General features: G+C 52.4%; 4 protein-coding genes across 12 annotated transcripts; 2 read left to right on the top strand and 2 right to left on the bottom strand.

Annotated features, from left to right (window-relative positions):
- Positions 1-427: 427 nt before the first annotated feature.
- Positions 428-3535, top strand: nup50 (nucleoporin 50). The gene is made up of 8 exons (XM_088287449.1): positions 428-638; positions 944-1087; positions 1165-1248; positions 1310-1502; positions 1835-2242; positions 2732-2822; positions 2902-3020; positions 3099-3535. Exons 2-8 carry the CDS (start codon positions 1019-1021, stop codon positions 3293-3295), a joined length of 1161 nt encoding a protein of 386 aa, XP_088143575.1. The 5' UTR covers positions 428-638; positions 944-1018; the 3' UTR covers positions 3296-3535.
- Positions 3536-7599, bottom strand: kiaa0930. 7 transcript variants are annotated; one of them, XM_088287443.1, is made up of 10 exons: positions 6693-7070; positions 6177-6319; positions 5855-5959; positions 5716-5793; positions 5545-5646; positions 5272-5412; positions 5024-5206; positions 4297-4456; positions 4076-4231; positions 3536-3998 (listed from the first exon to the last, which is right to left on the bottom strand). In XM_088287443.1, the coding sequence occupies exons 1-10, from the start codon at positions 6817-6819 to the stop codon at positions 3958-3960; spliced, it is 1236 nt and encodes a 411-aa protein (XP_088143569.1). In that variant the 5' UTR covers positions 6820-7070; the 3' UTR covers positions 3536-3957. The 7 variants fall into 7 exon arrangements, with proteins under 7 accessions (XP_088143569.1, XP_088143566.1, XP_088143568.1 ...); XM_088287440.1 differs by adding an exon at positions 6400-6430 and having other exon boundaries at positions 5272-5646; positions 6693-6846; XM_088287442.1 differs by lacking the exon at positions 6693-7070 and adding exons at positions 6400-6430; positions 6520-6669 and having other exon boundaries at positions 5272-5646.
- A 470-nt stretch (positions 7600-8069) lies between these two features.
- Positions 8070-12909, bottom strand: fbxo7 (F-box protein 7). 3 transcript variants are annotated; one of them, XM_088287424.1, is made up of 10 exons: positions 12727-12909; positions 12244-12363; positions 11509-11845; positions 11200-11421; positions 10745-10889; positions 10585-10668; positions 10419-10514; positions 9395-9571; positions 9288-9322; positions 8070-9201 (listed from the first exon to the last, which is right to left on the bottom strand). In XM_088287424.1, the coding sequence occupies exons 2-10, from the start codon at positions 12360-12362 to the stop codon at positions 8902-8904; spliced, it is 1515 nt and encodes a 504-aa protein (XP_088143550.1). In that variant the 5' UTR covers position 12363; positions 12727-12909; the 3' UTR covers positions 8070-8901. The 3 variants fall into 3 exon arrangements, with proteins under 3 accessions (XP_088143550.1, XP_088143548.1, XP_088143545.1); XM_088287422.1 differs by having other exon boundaries at positions 12244-12446; XM_088287419.1 differs by having other exon boundaries at positions 12244-12908.
- Positions 12910-13336: 427 nt separating this feature from the next.
- rtcb (RNA 2',3'-cyclic phosphate and 5'-OH ligase) lies at positions 13337-17163 on the top strand. Its single transcript, XM_088287430.1, has 12 exons — positions 13337-13535; positions 13739-13817; positions 13898-13965; positions 14349-14448; positions 14520-14676; positions 14742-14898; positions 15150-15309; positions 15746-15921; positions 16085-16273; positions 16574-16684; positions 16796-16915; positions 17012-17163. Exons 1-12 carry the CDS (start codon positions 13443-13445, stop codon positions 17117-17119), a joined length of 1518 nt encoding a protein of 505 aa, XP_088143556.1. The 5' UTR covers positions 13337-13442; the 3' UTR covers positions 17120-17163.
- Positions 17164-17212: the final 49 nt, after the last annotated feature.

Here is a 17212-nt window from a genome sequence, read left to right on the forward strand (position 1 = left end):
TTTTCTGAACTTACTTCGCACTTGATCTTTAAAGCGCAAAGGAACATGTTCGTTTGCACTATTTGATGGGTGTCGCCACCAGCTGGACAGAGATCGAATTGTGCGTCAAGTCTGCATCAAGTCTGTTCTTGCAAACGATCCTACCCGTGCGAAACTTCCTAACAGAAGCTCATTCGACAGCGTACCCCGAACCCGCGACACTACCGTCGTTGTGAGCATGCGTGCGCAAGCACACTGCCCATGAGTAGCGCGTCTCGCCGGGTAGGAGGAAATGACAGCACACCTGTTCCGCTAACGGTCACGTGTTAGGGCGGAAGTTTTCATTTGCACCACAACAACAACAACAACAAAAAAACACGCATACCAAAATTTGCCTTTTTCGTCCTGCACAAGCATCGCGAGCGCATAAACTCCAAGTCCCAGAATGCCCTAAGAGCGCGCATGCGTACAAATGCGCCCGGGCGGCAAACTCACGCGGATGCGTTGCTACGTGAAATGGCGGCTTGAGAGTTGCTCGTTCCAATCGCTGCCCTGCTTCTTGCGATGCCGCTTGGCGTCAAGTGTGGACTGTGAAAGCTTACCCGGTCGGTCCTCATCTTCCCCCACACGCACACTTTGGACTCGCGCCGGCACGCAAGGTACCCGGAAATCCTTTCGACTGGGGCCGAATTAGCTGTCCGTTGCTAACGTTAGCTCCCAAGCGGGCTTACTTTTTTTTTTTTTTCCCAAGCGGGCTTACTTTTTTTTTTTTTTTTCCCAAGCGGGCTTACTTGAACAGTTTTCGGCGAAATGTGGCGAGCATGCTGCCACGCCACGACATTTGACCTTTTGTGTTGCCTGGCTACGTCTCATGATCACGTGACTTTGACGCGCTTCACTTGTATCTCTTGCGTCTGCACAATTGAACATATAATTGTGTGTGTGTGTTCGCTTCCGTTCCTAGAGGAGAAGCGACGCGATAAGTGACCTCGTGCCCTTTTTGCAAGTCGCCTAACGAGCCGAGTGTGGCACAGGTGCGATGGCGAAGCGGATTGCAGACAAAGAGCTGACGGACCGGAACTGGGACCAGGAGGATGAGGGCGAGGAGGTGACGTCACACTCTCCCACAAGGCTTTGCGTCCGCATCAACGTGTGCTCAGGTCTGATGAACGTTTGTCTCCCTAGGCCGGAACATTCTCCATCGCCACCGAAGATGTGATGAAAAACCGGGCCATCAAGAAGGCCAAACGGCGAAATGTTGTCGCAGAGGTAAAATGCGTGACATCGTCATCGCCAACTTGGCCAACATCCGCGTATTTGTGTGTTTAAGGGTGAGGCTGGCGGGGCCTTCAAAGGCTTCAAAGGGTTCTCGATGAGCGCTTCCTCCACGCCGACACCGTTCTCCACCTTAGGCAACGGCTTCAGAGGCTTGAGCGCTCTGACGAACGGGAGCAGCGGCGGCGTCCTGGCGCCATCCTTCACCAGCACATTGTCGCCGTCAGCGGCCGTCAGCACATCACCGGGTTAGCCTGCACGCAGCGTCATCCGCAACGCGAGTTTGTTCCGGTCAAAATGTTCCGTTTTCAAACGCGCGACATGTAAAAATGACCACAGCACAAAATTTGACATCTAACTTCAAACGCGTCCATCTGGATTTGACGTGAATTCCGACATCACTTCCTGTCAGACTACGCGCTGTCAAGAGTGATGTCAGTTCCTGTCTGCAGCGTCACATCAGACATCACCTGTCACCGAACGTGATGTCACCTCTTGAGTGACACGACCGCGTGCCGCCTGCGTTTGAAGTTGACGGTCATGTGACACCCAAGAAACTTTCCGGTCTTTCGTTGCTCAGGGCTGACGTTCAACGGCTCCGCCTCGTCCAGCAGCAAGGAGTACAACCGTCAGCTGACGGCTCTCAACTGTTCCGTCCGCGACTGGATCAGCAAACACGTGGACGACAACCCGCTGTGCGACCTGCAGCCCATCTTTCGCGACTACGAGCGCCACTTGGCCAGCATCGAGCGGCAGTACGGCACGGTGGCGCCGCCCACAGAGGACCAGACGGCTTCGCTTCCCGCTTCCTCGTGCTCGACCGCCTTTTCTTTCAAGGGCAAAACGGACGAGTCGCCCGCCGCCACGTTCAACTTTGGTCAGAAGGTGGACAGCTCGCTCCTGAAGACCGCCGCTACCACGCCCACTTTTTGCTTGTTTGGAAGCGGCTCGCAAGCCTTCGCCAAGGTGGACCGCACTGCGCCTTCAGGTACACGAGCAGGAAATGAGACATCGGCCATTGGTGAGGGTGAGGTACAAACAGAAAAGTGATGTTGCAGATAAATGCCACAAGGTGGCAGCAAAGCACAACATCACTCCTCAACTTACTTTCAGTGGTGAAAAAAAAAAAAACTACCGACTCATTGACGCATTTGAATATCAACATTGAAAATTAATTTCATCTTTTTTTCTTCTTTTTTTAGGGCTTTAATTTTTTTTCAGTAAACTGTCATGTTTTTTGTCTTTGCTGACAAATATCAGGAGACCATCAAACCTTTTTCCTGAATTGACATCGAGCATTTAAATTCCTGTCAAATTGCAACCTCGACAATCGACATTAATTTTGTAATTAATTGTGAGCCAAACCTAACCGAGATGCGACAAGGCGGCGCCAAAGCACTACATTGATTGAAAAGGTTTTATTTTGTGTTTTTCTTCGCAATGTTTGCTGACACGGTCTTGGTTGTCGTTTGCGTAGAGGAGAACGCGGGCGGCGGCGACGACGCGTACGAGCCGCCCAAACCCGACGTCAGAGAGATCAAAGAGGACGACGCCTTCTACTCTAAGAAGTACGTGTGTGTGCGTGCGGGTCGCTGCGCCATGCACCCAAGGGGTCGACGCTAACGACGACCGGTGTGCGTTTGGCAGGTGTAAACTCTTTTACAGGAAAGACAACGAGTACAAGGAGAAAGGCGTCGGCACGTTGCACCTCAAACACACGGCAGACGCAAAAACGCAGATGATCATCAGGGCCGACACCAACCTAGGTAAGCGCACGCGGGCGGCAACACTAACGCGATGAGCAAGACGGCGGTTGGCGCGCTTACCCTTGCCGTGCTTGGCAGGAAACATCCTCCTCAACATCCTGCTGTCGGCCGACATCAAGTGCTCGCGCGTGGGCAAGAACAACGTGGTGGTGATGTGCGTGCCCAACCCGCCTGTCGACAAGAACCCGAGCACGCCCGTGCCGCTGCTCATCCGCGTCAAGACCACCGACGACGCCGACCAGCTGCACCACATTCTGCAGGAAAGCAAAGGCTGAAGAGGCGCACACACACACACACACGCACACGCCCCTTGCGTTTCGGCACACGTTGAGCTGCGACATTCCCTCAAGCTTGTTTTCCACCTTTTCCTCTTTTTTTTCCTGCTGATCTGAACCACACAAAGGGAATTCGTCCCCCCCCTCCCCCAACACAGACTCTGACAGACTTGGTGTTTTTGTTTTTTTTCCAAAGTGTCCTTGCCCCCAGAACCTGTTGAGAATAAATGAAAAGGAGAAGTTTGTCTATCTGGTTTAATTTGTCAACAAGTTTGGTGTTCAAGTTTTTGTCATTTCGCGTGACGCCAAAGTGTAGCAAAACATGAAAAGCACCGCTCATGTCACGTTTGTGTTCCAACGAGAAGCGTCCGTCGTCCTTCCCTTTTTGAGCAAATGTTGCAAAACGTCACTTCCACTCCGTCTGAATACTTGCCGTCAAGCAAACTCGATTTGTAGAAGACGATATCAATTCCTGTGACATCACTCCGCGTCCGTCGAGCCATTTCCCAAAAGTCACATCGCTTCCCGTTTGAGTTTTTGCTGAGAGGAGGAGGCACTTGTTGGGCGGCTGGTTGTGGTCATCGGTGCGGTCCGGGCGTGCCGCTCGATCGCGGCCCGATGCAGGGAGGCACTTGCTAGCGAGGCCGCCGCCGTCGCCGCCGTTATGTCATCAAGATGGGCTTCTGACGCACCTCCAAAATGTCTGACACAAAAACCAACGGCAAAAGGATTCGCTCGCTGCTGCAACACTTTTCTCCATCGTGCGAGACGAAGGCTCACCGGCGGTGATGCGGTGCAGCGGCAGCGTGACGTACGTGAGGTGGGAGAAGAGCAGGAAGTAGTCGTCGGCGCGGTTCAGTTTGAGCCACGATCCCACCAGCGAGCGACCCGTCCCCGACAGCGAACGCGAGCGCAGGTTGGAGGCGCCGTGGAGCTCTGATGGTCGACAGTCAGAGTCGCCGTCGCCAACAAGCCGAGCGGCTTCCACCTTCGACCCTTACCTTGATCGTCTTCCTCCCGGAAGAATTCCTCGCTGTCATTGGCCGAGTGCGATTTCTTCATTTCGGTCATCTTGTGCCGCGGGACCTTGCGTCGCAGCGACGGCGAGAAGAACGACGGCCGGCTCTTCTCGGGGGTCGGCGGCGTGCTGAACGACGTCACCTGTTGAAGGGAAGCGGTGGCGGATGACGCGATCCAACGTGCAGGAAACGGGAAGTCGACTCGGCTCACGTACAGAAACGTGGAAACGCGTTCTAGACTAAACGGATGAGACGAATATCCCGGCAGTGACACGAGAGAGCGGCTCTGCTCATGACCAATTCGTGTTTTTTTGGCTTTACATTTTAAGCCGTTTCAGTTGATCTTCACTAACGGCTCAAAAGATGACATCTTTTTAAAGGCTGGCTGAAAAATGTTTCCCAATCAGTCAATTATGTATTTATTTAGTTATTCTTTAGGGGTGACTCATGATCGCCGGAGTCCTTTCATATTTGACTCGAGAGCGACGCCGAGGGTCGGACATGACAAGAAATTCTTGACTTGTCTCCATCCGGACGTGTTTAATGAGTTTAGCAGGCACGATTATTTATGTTTGTATGATATCATCTCTTCGTAGCGAGTTGAACGGCCATTCATTTCAACACATTTCCGTAACGCTCTCCTTCTCCTGTTGATACTTTTTGTGTCGAGCTGCAAAACGCAGGCGGCTGCGAGCTAACACGGGCTCACCCTGTCGTGCGCAGGCGTGCGGTCATCTTGCTGGTGCGTGGCGTCCGCTCCGTCGGGCACCCTGCTGACGGCCATCTCGGCGTGACCTTTGCCCTGCGGCCCCTTCATGCGCACAAACTCCATGTTGTTGAACTTGTAGAAGCCGAACGACATCCGCTGCGCCATCTTGGCCGCCACGCTCACCTGCACCCGAGCGGTCGACGCGTTAGCTCCGCGTGAAGGCGGCGGAGCGCGAGCGGCGGTCTCACCCGGTTGTCGTAAACCTTCCTGAGCGCCTCGTAGCGAATGGAACCCTGGAAAATGACGCCCTGGAAGGTGTTGGACTTGTCGCTGGCCACCAGTTCCACGCACACCATCTCGCCCTCGCCCACACTCATGTCCTGGAACACCTGCGTCAGAACTCGCCCGGCAGGCGCACAACTTATCGGCAAACCTGACCATCTTGGCGAACGACGACGGCCGGGTCGCCGGGCCACGTCGGACATCATGCAGACAAAGGTCGGGGCGATTGCAGTCGTTACCTCGTCAAAGTTGTCAATCATGAAGAAGATATTTGGGTAGCTGATCTTTGACTCCTCCCCTTTGCTGTCCATGGCGTGTTTGCTGGGAGACGCAAACACTTCCTGCGCGCCACACAAGCGTTGATCGAGCTGAGCGTAGCGCGCTCATGCTGGCTAACGCGAAGGCCTCACCTGACATTTCTTCTTGTGCACGTGGATGTCACCGGCGTCCGAGCGCGTGCACACGGCGCACGTCACGACGTAGTCAAGCTGAAAGACATGCGTGCGTCACTATGGGCCACACGCTAGCGTGTGCGCTTGCGTGTGCGACCTTCTGCAGGACAAGGTTGAGGTAGACACTCTCCTCCCAGTCGATGTCGGGGTCACCGAGGCCCGGAAGCTTCTTGGAGTCTCGCCGGTAAACTTCCACCTCCACCTGCGACGCCCACCCGAAAAGAACAAAACAACGATGATGACATCACGGCAATCGTCACCGCCCATCGTCCAACAAAATCCAAACCAAAGTGAAGTCACAACATGGCCTCCAGTCAGGCAGCCTGCTGAACATTCCAATTTGCACATTGCGGCACCAAAAAAGCTCACCGATGGCCAAACAAACAAAAATTAAAAAGCGTAGAGGAGGCCATGAGCACCTTTTTGCCGTCGTCGTCGTCGGCGTAAGCCAACTTCCTGCGCACGTAGAACAGCATGTCGTCCTGCCGTGGGGCGCACTTCTCCATGAAGTACATCGAGAACATCCACGTCCAGAACACGATGCGGTCGTCCTTCACGCAACCTACACACGCACACGCACACACACGCTTTTGTTCGCAACCTGCAGTCAAAGGAGGCGCTTGTCAAGTGGCGCGCACGCACACATTCAGGGATGGCCCGCCTAATTCGCTTCCTGTCACACACGCATAAAAAACGAACGTCGAGTCGGTTTGCTTTCACACGCGCGCGCACACGTTCACGTGATAGTCTCGGGCGCTCAACTGATGACGTCACAGAAGTCGTGTTCCTCCTGCCCGGTGACGTCATAGCGTTTCGACCTGTTGCTCGGTCACGTGACCACCGAACACCGTTAGGCCGATTTTTCAGAGGCACGTGACCCCCAGTGACGTCTCAGCCAAGCGCGACGAAGCGCGACGGAGCCCGACGGGTCTGACCGAGGCCGCTGATCTCCTGGCGGGCGTTGAGTCGGTTGCGTTCGTCGGTGATGGCCTTGAGCATCTGACACAGCGACGCGTCCAGTTCGGCGGCGTCGACGTTACTCGAGCCCGCTAGCGACGCCATTTCCCACTTAGGCGCCGAGGGACCATGACGAGACAGGACGAGATGGGACGGCTCGGGCTGGGCTGGGCTGGGCTGGGCTGGGCTCGGACCCGCGGACGAGCACCGTTGTTTTGTGGCTCAGCTGGACCCGCCCCTTTAACTTCCGGTAACAGGAGCTTCTTAAAGAGACACGATCATCGTCGTCGTGGCGGGGACAAACTACAAACTTCACCTCTTGCTGACACCAATGTTCTTGCAATCAATCAGTCAATAGTGGACGAAATAGAAGTTGAACTCGCTCGATTTTTGAGGGCGTACTATTGATGCATGGGTCAGTCACGTGCACTTCCGGGACGTCGTCTCGCGTTCATTTTTATTTCCAATGGTCCGCTTCTTTGTTCCGATTTTGTTGTCTTGTTAAAAATCGCAACAATAAACCATTTTAGAACACTTATCGACGGGAGGATTAGTAGCTTGAAACTGCTGTCTTTTTGCCTCCTCTCACCAATAAAATCTTTCACTGTGCCCTTTTATGCCCATAGTTTGGTCGTACGTTTTTTGTTTTTTTTTAGAATAGTTTAATATTTCATTTGAGACGCTTCCTGACCAATTACCAATTTTTCTGTCACGGCCGTAGTGTTGGATTACATAGTCGGCTAATAAAGGTGATTCTGATTCCAATTCAAAAGTACCCTAAATAAAAAAACGACTCTTAATAAATTTGCTTTTGGACGCTCAATGTTTCGGTTTTTGTTTAACATCTAACGAGTGTTGTGCGCTCTCAAAAGTCGTCAAATATTTTGCACAATTGAACGAGTTTCCTTCGTCGAGATCTTGCGCCGTGTTCGCATTTTCTTGTCAACGAGCATGAAAATATAACAAAACCCTCAAAACCGGGAACGGCACCTTTCAAAAGCTCATTGCGTGCACCTGCGAACGAAAGTTTGCAAACATTTTTAACATCCCGAATGGACAACGCCAGTTTGTCTGCAAACGAAAGTAACGGACGATCCTGTGTGAGAAATCACACCCTTCTTCTCAATAAAAAGAATGACATCATCGATTGCTGTCGCGAGGAAGTGACGTAAGGCATGTTACTGATGATCACATTTCAAAACACGTCTGTCATTGATGTCAAATGTTGCATTCGTCGCACTTTTAGCTCGATTGCGAAGAGGATGGAGTGCACCATTGTTGGGAAATGTTCAAAATTTTGAGGAAGGCTGCAGTCTTTCAACGTCGTTTGATGTCTTTACAACAAAATGCTTGCGTAGCCTGCACCTTTAAACTTTAATGAAGTCACGCAAAAATATCAAATATAAAACAAGCACAATAATTGTCAAAAGCGTCCGAGCCGCCCACACGTCAACACATCAAGACACGTGAGCACTCGTAAGTGCCGGACACACTCCAAATGCACTTTGACCTTTCCGGGTGGACTTCAATGGTCCTTGAAACGTTTTAAGCACCACACCAGGCCATGAAGGACGTCACTTGAACGCCTTTCTGTGACGCTTCCCCTCTGCTGTCGATGGCCAAGACTTGCTACGCTCAGTGGTCACATTCTGCTCGCAGCCCCCCCCCCCCAATGGCAAGGTGTGACCCCCCACCATCCTTTTGCCATCGGCGGGCTGCTCCTTATCTAGCGGCAAGATTTCTACGGAATTGTGTTGAGATGGCAGATTGAAACCAAGCACTACTTTTGTCTAAATTAAACACACTTCAACAGTTCCTTGGCATCAAGGTGCAACAAGATGGCCATTGAACAAGAAGTCCTATTTTTATACTTCACCTGAGCACAATAAGAGAAAATTTCGTTTTGGGGGAACCAATAGAAACAATTACCCCCACAAAAAACAAATAAAATAAAATTGTAATTGGCAAAATCTGCGAATGCCGACACGCGAATGTGCACCTTTAGTGCATTCCTGGTTCATCTTAAAATGTCACACGAATGGTGGGCGCATCTCCCCCACTTTTGGGGAGTGGGTGTGGCTTGGCCAAATGCCAAGCACTTGTCAAAACATGGCCAACTACTTCCTGGCTGTTAGGGAGGGTCCATACAAGAAGCAGCCGCGGATGTCGGCATTCCGCCGGCCCCGGTCAGATGAAGCCTCTGCGGATGTCGCCTGGCCGGGCGCCGCCCGCCGGAGGTCGGGGGTCGCTGCGGCGCCGGCGCTCGCTGTGTGGCAGCGGCGGCGGCAGCGGGCCAATGGGGTCGTAGCGCGCGCCGTACGGCAAGGCCGGCGGTTGCTGGTCGTAGCCTCCGCCGATGATGCCGGGGACGCGCGGGGGGGCGAACGGGACCGGGCTGAACAGGGGCCGGTGGATGAAAGGGGGGAGCGAGCACGGGCGCTCCACCGTGCCTCGCTTCTGGCGGAACTTGTAGAAACTTTTGTACAGCTGCACACACACGCACGCACACCCACACACACACGTAAGGCTGCGGTGGTTGTTGTCCATGTGAGCGAGCGAGCAAGATGGCTGACCTCTTTCCAGTTCGTCTCTCCCTGCCATTTGTGATCTAAAAGTCAACAAAGAGGTCACATGAGCACACTTGAAGGACACCCGACGTCACAGGAGGTGCGTGTCCTACCGCTGAAGTCCCGCCGCACCAGGTGTCTCCAGAGGGCGCCGTCGGCGGTGGCGGCGTTCAGATGGCGACAGACGGCCGACAGACGCACCACCGAGATCACGTCCAGCAGCCGCAGCACCAGCAGCAGCAACTCGGGGGGCAGCGCCGACAGGCCGAACGCCACCGGGAGACGCAGCGCTAGATGGCAACCACCGCAACACACGTTGGCCAAACTCAGGACAACGACGTGGCACTCACGAAGCCTGCAAAGGCCGATTGTCGGGCGCCTTTGGCATGTCACATGCGGCCAATTATTTTAAAAAAAAGTCATGGGATGCCAGTTTTCACACCTGGAAACACATGACCGGACTTGCGCAATTTCTTCAAGAGACGAGTCAATTCTTTGCTGCGCAAACTTGAGATACAAGCACTGTTGGGTGGCGGCGGGAAACTCGTGTCCCTTCGTCAAAACGGAGCCTTCAAGTTGGTTCACCGAAAAAAATTAAATGTTGTCAATTTTACGAACGTTGCCTTTTGCAAGCTCCTGCTTGTTGAATCCCAAAATGAAAATGGCCTTTGACATGCTAGCAATCAGCATTGGTGCGATTGGGAGCTATCTATCAATATTGATATCGATATTCTTTATCCTCTGCAAAGAACAACTCCTATTACTGCAGCTTATGAGTCGGTCGTTGTGAAAAGAATAAGTGATAAGTGTATGATACTGCCTCCTGGTGGCCAAGTTCTGCACACTAGAGGGAGCCACACAAAAGGAATGGGAATGCACAAGTGTTTCCATTTCGACAATTCAAAAGGTTTCACAACGCACATTTCAAGAGTGCTATTTTCTTGACTAAAGACACAAAAACAACATTCGGGGGGGGGGAAGCTGGAACTGATATGCCAGTTTTTCCTTTGCAGAGCGTTGGTGGGGGCGGAAGTCAAGCTCATTGGCAACCGGGCGCTACGGTCACATTCAGTTGCCAATTGCCCACCACAAGTTTGCGGCCGGCCAAAAGGCCGAGTCACATGACACGTGACTTACCTTCCCGAGTGGCTGCGATCAGCGGGTAGACCAGCTGGTCCTTGAACACTCGCGACAGTCGGCTCAGACCGGTGAAGGCGGACGCCGCGCTCCCGCCTGGAAGAAATCATCAGTCATCTCGGACCAACGGCATGACACACGTAGACAACACCCAAACGGCTCAGACCTGGCCACGCCTCCGTCACGTAGCCGCCGGGGTCCACGCAGACTTTGGCCGCCATGCTGGCGCTGTCGGCCACCTGCAGGATAGCTGCGAGCAATGCGATGAAGACGATGAGGTCAACGGAAGGTCTTGACGTGGACGAAGCCAAAGCAAGGCCGCTCACCTTCAATGACGAGCACGGGGCTCATGGGCACCGCCACCACTGTGACCACGCCCCTTTCACACAGCGTGTGCGTGTACTGGAGTCTGTAGGCGCCGCCCGACGAACGCCATCCGGCCGGCATCTCTGTGTGCTTCACCTCACTGGCCTGAACACGCCACAAATCAGCAAGTCAAGATTTCCGTAACAGAGGAGACTCAGAAAGTCCATTCTGGAGGTCCTCGGTATATAAGAGCCATGAGATCCTGCCGCCTTTAACCATGAATAAAGCTGAGAAGAACCATGTCATGTACAAAAGAATGAGCCCTAACATGAGCCTTGAGGAACGCCACAGCAAATAGAAACCAACTGACTGACATCCCAACATCAAATCTCATTTGCGGCACAACATGCTAATCTCACGCGACAGCAACATAGCTTGCAAGGTAAAAATATGGGACGACGTTGCAGTTCCTGACCTGCGACGAGAATCCGGTCTCCAGCATGAGGAGGTGGGCAGCCACCATGATGACATCGGCGGGGCAGGTGACCTGGGCGCCGCGGTAGAGCAGCTCAAGCGAGTGCGGTGCCTGACCTTCGCCCGCCTCGCCGCACAGCATAGGCTCCCAGCAGAGGGTTGCCGGCATTCGCTGCTCGCTTGGGTGCGGAGGGGCTTTAGGAGGAGCGACCGCACTACACAGCTGCTCAATGTCAATCAAGATAACATGACGTGGCTGCCTCCTTTTGAGCAAGAGAAAAAAAAAAAAAAAAACGGGATTTCATCTCACCTGGCTGGAAGTCATGGCAGCGTTGGCAGCGGCGGTTTGGGTGCCGGTCCCGGTAAGGGAAGCGTTGTTGGCGGCGGCCGGGGATCGGATGCCGGCGTCCCCGGGCGAAAGGTCGTCCGTGGCGGTGGCGGTTCGGGCGGCGGTCGCGGGCCCAGCCAAGGACCGGGCGGCGGCGCCGGGGGGAGGGTGGTCGCTGTCGTCGTTGCTGTGGGCGGCGCTGGCGGGAAGCAGGACACGAATGAGATCTCCCGGAACGACGCCACACGACGACAACTTCTGACCCGTGTCAGCGAGGAGCTCGGCGCCGTTGAGAGAAAGGCCAAAGGTCAGGTCTTGACTGTGGACGACAAAATATCACAATTGAATCCTATTAAATAATGACACATGCAATTATGGTGTGTTGGGACTTTCGCAGCAAAGCGGCTTAACGCTAAGGTAGCGCTGTGACGTCATCTGACGTTTGCTCGGGAGCCTTTTGAGTCATATGGCGCGCGCCGGTGACGTCACGACCTGACAGGGTCGTCACGTGACACAGCACAATTAGTCCCCGCCGAACTTTTTCCAAGTCACGCTTCGGGTGACAAAAGGTTTTGGGGTGCGAAGCAACTTTCTTTCGTAGCAAGGAACGAAACACCGCCGCCCTTGTGCCTCGCTCACCAGGCACGCAATGTTGCGTGCACGTCATGGCATCTTTTTATACGTAGTAATAAGAACAACAATGTTCCGCAGACTGACCCGAGTCCATGTCCGGGCAGCAGGAAGTCACGGATGTGCTGCATGAGCTCCTTCAAAGTCGACTCGGGAGACACGTCCACTTTGCTGGTTTGTTTGCAGATGCGAATTCGCAACTTCATCCTGTTGACGCGACGCAACAACAACAACAAGCCATGCTCTTCGCTTAACTGCATTGAGCCAACTCGTCTGCTTTTGCTGAGTCACTGATTAGCATCACACATTACGAAACATGCGACGAACAAAAAAAAATAAATATATAATGTCAGCAGACGAATGAGCTAGTGTGGTGTCATTCATTAATATTCGCACGCAGTCACGTCAAACGTTAAAGTTGAAGAAATTTCGTAAGAAGCCGCCGAGGCCCCCAGCAAAACGAAGCTAAGCTAGGTTAGGATAAGGAGGGTTTGTAGACTAGCTAAAATGCGCGGTGGACATCTAAAGAAGTTCAAAGAAGAAGACAGAAAATAAACCTGGCTGGCGTACTTTGCAGAAATGTTTGGCTGCTGTCTCTTTTTCCGCCATCAAGCGACGTTGTCAGCACATCATCATCCGCTTTTCAAAATAAAACCCAGAACGTGTGCGTTGTCTGATTGTAATGTTGTCGTTAGTCAATCAAGGTTAAATTTCGCTTAAATTCTTCCAAGACTACCTGACCTGAAATGTCAGCAAAGAACAAAACACACTTCAAACATGAACACATCCGTTTTATTCAACAACTAAACCCTTTTAGACTCGATAACCAGCGAGGCGTTACCATGGTAATTGCGGACAAAAGTACGCAAGTATACTTCGCGTGTCAAATTATTGTCGACCTTGCTTCCTTTTGAATGATGATCTTACTCAATTTTTATACTTTTGTTTTGAAAGACAGCCGCCATCTTTGCCATAGCATGTTGGTCGTCGACGGCAAGTCAGCTGGTCAAAAAGCATTGATGACGTCACCAAGAGCTGAAAGCAATAATACAGCAAACAAATACTACTACACCGAGTGTAATAATACATTATGGAGCACAATACTTCGTATGAAGTCATTTGTTAATCACAAATAATAAGAAAACAATAAAATAGGTGCCATGTTGCAGACTTGAAATACTTGCGGCTTGCCGTCGCACTTCCGTCGGTTGTCACTTCGTGCAACGCAACACGCACGATCCGATTTTCAACTCATCCATTTGGATTTGTCATCCAAAAGCACCAACATGAGTAGAAATTACAACGACGAGTTGCAATATTTGGACAAGATCGACACAAACTGCTGGAGAATAAAAAAGGGCTTTGTTCCCAACATGAAGGTAAATCTTCTCAACACTGCAATCGTCAACCTGGCGAGTTAGCAAGCTAGTTTGCTAGCCACATATTTGTTTTCACGTTTTGCATGTTTGATTGCTGTCAGCTCAATGGACACGTAATTACGTTTGTATCATGGCGTTATGACTAAAAAGTTAACCACATTTTCGTTGATCACATTCAATGATGACACCTGTGTTCGTTTCAGGTGGAAGGCATTTTCTACGTGAACGAGCCTCTGGAAAAATTGATGTTTGAGGAGCTGCGGAATGCGTGTCGAGGAGGAGGTGACGTCATGTCATGCGCAACTTGTGCAAACATCATTTTGGGAATGTTGCTGATCATGCGCGTGTGCTTTCGTTGTCAGGTGTGGGCGGCTTCCTTCCAGCCATGAAACAGATTGGAAACGTGGCGGCTCTGCCCGGCATCGTGCACGTGCGTATGCGCCAATTGGCGTCTGGGAACTTTCCGCAACGACACTCGCAAAGTTGGCCAGGAGGGGCCGGGGGTGGAACTTTAAGAAAGAAAAATGCAGTTTGGCAAATTATTGAATGTTACGTGAAAATACATTTTCGCAACGTTTCACGACAACAAATACATTGACGGAATTTGTGAAATGAAAACATTCGACAATGAATTAGTAAGCTTGTCCAAAAATAATAAAAAGGGGAGGGGGGGGGAGGATAAAAAGATGAATTGACTGGAGAAACATGCTTTTTGAGACAAAAGATGTCATTTTGCTCACAAGTCAACCGATTTGCTTCAGTTGACGGGATTGCCGTGACCCGCTTGGGGTCACAATGCACCTTTTTGTTCAGAGATCCATCGGCCTCCCGGACGTCCACTCGGGTTACGGCTTTGCCATCGGGAACATGGCGGCGTTTGACATGGACAACCCGGATGCGGTGGTGTCTCCGGGTGAGCGCCAGGCTGACAATGTGTTTTTGGGTTGCTACGGCCACTAAAGGCGACTGCGTGTGTGCGGGCAGGCGGCGTGGGCTTTGACATCAACTGCGGCGTGCGCCTGCTGAGGACCAACCTGGACGAGCGAGACGTGCAGCCCGTCAAGGAGCAGCTGGCGCAGTCGCTCTTCGACCACATCCCCGTCGGCGTCGGCTCCAAGGGGGTCATCCCCATGGGGGCCAAGTAAGAGGTGGGGGCTGGGGCGGTGGAGCGGGGGAGGGTCAGTGAGTTGTGTGGGTGCTTGGCAGGGATTTGGAGGAGGCGCTGGAGATGGGTGTGGACTGGTCGCTGCGCGAGGGCTACGCCTGGGCCGAGGACAAGGAACACTGCGAGGAGTACGGTCGCATGCTGCAGGCCGACCCCAACAAGGTCTCGTCCAAGGCCAAGAAGAGGGGCCTCCCGCAGGTAAAAAAAAAAAAAAAAAAGATGCCATTCCTTGGGGGTGGGTGGCTTGGACCACACGTGCAGCAAAAGATGGCATTTGAGCAGAATAAATTGTCAACGAGAGCATTTGTGACTAAACTCATTCCAAAAGATGAAAGGAAAAAAAAAAAAAGACATTTTATGACAAAACAGTGAAAATGACATTTTGTTTTGGGGCGAGCGTCGTGTTGAAGCGAGTCTTGTTTTAGATTTTTTTTCTCTCCCCTCCTCAGCTGGGAACGCTGGGAGCAGGAAACCACTACGCTGAGATCCAGGTGGTGGACGAGATCTACGACGACTACGCGGCCAAGAAGATGGGCGTGGACCACAAGGGGCAGGTGTGCGTCATGATCCACAGCGGCAGCAGAGGCCTCGGCCATCAAGTCGCCACAGGTAGCGAGCTCACGTGCTCGCGCGCTCGCTTCACTTTGAACGCCAAGACAGACATTTGGACTGTCAAGCCGTGCAATTTGCAACATCGTTTGCAGAAAATGTCCTCTTTTTATCCAACTTTTCTTAAGAAAGCAATTTGGATTTTGTCTTGAATACCATGATGATGAATTGGACTCTCCTTCAAAACAAAAGCACTTTTCTTTTTCAGAATGCAAGTCTTGTCTGTTTTTTACGTCTTTCACAATAAAAGGCATCGTATTACAAGCTCTTAACGGAAGACAGAAAATGTTTCCGAAGCAAAAACAGTTGACTCAAATTTGTGATCGCAATCCAAACTCAAGAGTAAAAGTTGCGAACTTGAGTGTCGGCCAAGTTGCTTCTTTTTGGGAGGCGGCCGCTGTTCGGGTTGTGAAGTTTTGCGTTTTGCGCTTGGCAGACGCGCTGGTGGCAATGGAGAAGGCCATGAAGCGCGACAAGATCGCCGTCAACGACCGGCAGCTGGCGTGCGCTCGCATCACGTCGCAGGAAGGACAAGACTACCTGAAGGGGATGGCCGCTGCCGGCAACTACGCTTGGGTCAATCGCTCGTCCATGACCTTCCTCAGCAGGCAGGTAACAAAAAAAAATGCCAGCAGCAAAGCCTTTCTTCTTCATTTATTTGATGAAATGGCAATTTTGAAACTTTTTCCCCCTCGCTAAAAGCCTGAGTTGTCTGCACGCAGCGATCCAATTTGAGAAAGGCCAACAAACGGACTTGTTTTTTGTGTGATCCGAGGCCTTCTCCAAAGTGTTCCAGAGCACGCCGGACGACCTGGACATGCACGTCATCTACGACGTGTCGCACAACATCGCCAAGGTGGAGGAGCACATGGTGGACGGGCGCCAGCGCACCTTGCTGGTGCACCGCAAGGGCTCCACGCGCGCCTTCCCCCCCCACCACCCGCTCATCCCCGTCGACTACCAGGTCAGCCGGCGCCGCCGTCGCCGTCGTTCTCAAAACGGATGACGCGAAGAACGTCAAAGACTCGTTTGCGCAATCCAATATGATGACAATTAACTCCGTTTTGGAAAGCCACCTCTTTATCTGGGGAGGCGAAATATATATATGCCGTTGACAGAAAAACCAATTTGCTGCGCTCCTGTGACGGCGACAAAGTTGCATTTGTATTTGACGGCAATGACTTTTTCTTTGTGAAAAATTGGATTCATGTGGCGTTGAGATGAAGACGTTAAGCTTTGTTCCCAACTGACCTCGTGCGTGCAGCTGACGGGTCAGCCAGTCCTGATCGGGGGAACCATGGGCACCTGCAGCTACGTCCTCACCGGCACCGAGCGAGGCATGACCAACACCTTCGGAACCACCTGCCACGGAGCGGTACGCGCCTTCGGTCGTGCACACAAGACAAATAATGTTCTGCATCTAAAAAAAGCAGAACAAAAAGATGAGGTACTTGAGAATGCGAATGTGACGGATGTACTTGTGCAGGGTCGAGCTCTGTCCCGGGCCAAGTCCCGCCGCAATCTGGACTTCCAGGACGTTCTGGACCAGCTGGCCGACAAAGGCATCGCTATCCGAGTGGCGTCCCCCAAACTGGTCATGGAGGAGGTTCGGCCCAGCCGCACGCGCACGCTTGCAACTTTCCGCTTCGCGGCCGCCGGCTCGCTTGCATCACGTCATCGTCTGACTTTTGTCCGTCCTCAGGCTCCCGAGTCGTACAAAAACGTGACGGACGTGGTCGACACGTGTCACGAGGCCGGCATCAGCAGGAAGGCCATCAAGCTGAGACCCATCGCCGTCATCAAAGGATAACTGACGCCAACATCAACATCAAATAAACGCTGTGCTTCCCGCAACTTGTGGCAACTTCATTTTGACAGTGAACACAAAAGTGCTGCACATCAA

This window comes from Idiotropiscis lumnitzeri, chromosome 2 (genome assembly GCF_059441095.1).
Source record: "Idiotropiscis lumnitzeri isolate Australia: NSW breed Sydney's pygmy pipehorse chromosome 2, RoL_Ilum_1.0, whole genome shotgun sequence".
Classification (NCBI taxonomy): domain Eukaryota; kingdom Metazoa; phylum Chordata; class Actinopteri; order Syngnathiformes; family Syngnathidae; genus Idiotropiscis; species Idiotropiscis lumnitzeri.

Excerpts from the sequence above, each read along its gene's own strand:
- fbxo7 (XM_088287422.1), bottom strand. The coding sequence starts at position 12,416 with ATGCAGTTAAGCGAAGAGCATGGCTTGTTGTTGTTGTTGCGTCGCGTC. Across the intron at positions 11,422-11,508 it reads CTGCCATGACTTCCAGCCAG|CTGTGTAGTGCGGTCGCTCC; the intron begins GTGAGATGAAAT and ends GACATTGAGCAG. Across the intron at positions 10,515-10,584 it reads CGTGACGGAGGCGTGGCCAG|GCGGGAGCGCGGCGTCCGCC; the intron begins GTCTGAGCCGTT and ends GATTTCTTCCAG.
- kiaa0930 (XM_088287431.1), bottom strand. The coding sequence starts at position 6,819 with ATGGCGTCGCTAGCGGGCTCGAGTAACGTCGACGCCGCCGAACTGGAC. Across the intron at positions 6,320-6,692 it reads CCAGGAGATCAGCGGCCTCG|GTTGCGTGAAGGACGACCGC; the intron begins GTCAGACCCGTC and ends GTGCGTGTGTAG. Across the intron at positions 3,999-4,075 it reads GCTGCACCGCATCACCGCCG|ACATTTTGGAGGTGCGTCAG; the intron begins GTGAGCCTTCGT and ends TTTTTGTGTCAG.
- nup50 (XM_088287449.1), top strand. The coding sequence starts at position 1,019 with ATGGCGAAGCGGATTGCAGACAAAGAGCTGACGGACCGGAACTGGGAC. Across the intron at positions 2,243-2,731 it reads GGACCGCACTGCGCCTTCAG|AGGAGAACGCGGGCGGCGGC; the intron begins GTACACGAGCAG and ends TCGTTTGCGTAG. Across the intron at positions 2,823-2,901 it reads GACGCCTTCTACTCTAAGAA|GTGTAAACTCTTTTACAGGA; the intron begins GTACGTGTGTGT and ends TGCGTTTGGCAG.
- rtcb (XM_088287430.1), top strand. The coding sequence starts at position 13,443 with ATGAGTAGAAATTACAACGACGAGTTGCAATATTTGGACAAGATCGAC. Across the intron at positions 13,966-14,348 it reads CTCTGCCCGGCATCGTGCAC|AGATCCATCGGCCTCCCGGA; the intron begins GTGCGTATGCGC and ends CTTTTTGTTCAG. Across the intron at positions 14,677-14,741 it reads GTCATCCCCATGGGGGCCAA|GGATTTGGAGGAGGCGCTGG; the intron begins GTAAGAGGTGGG and ends GGTGCTTGGCAG.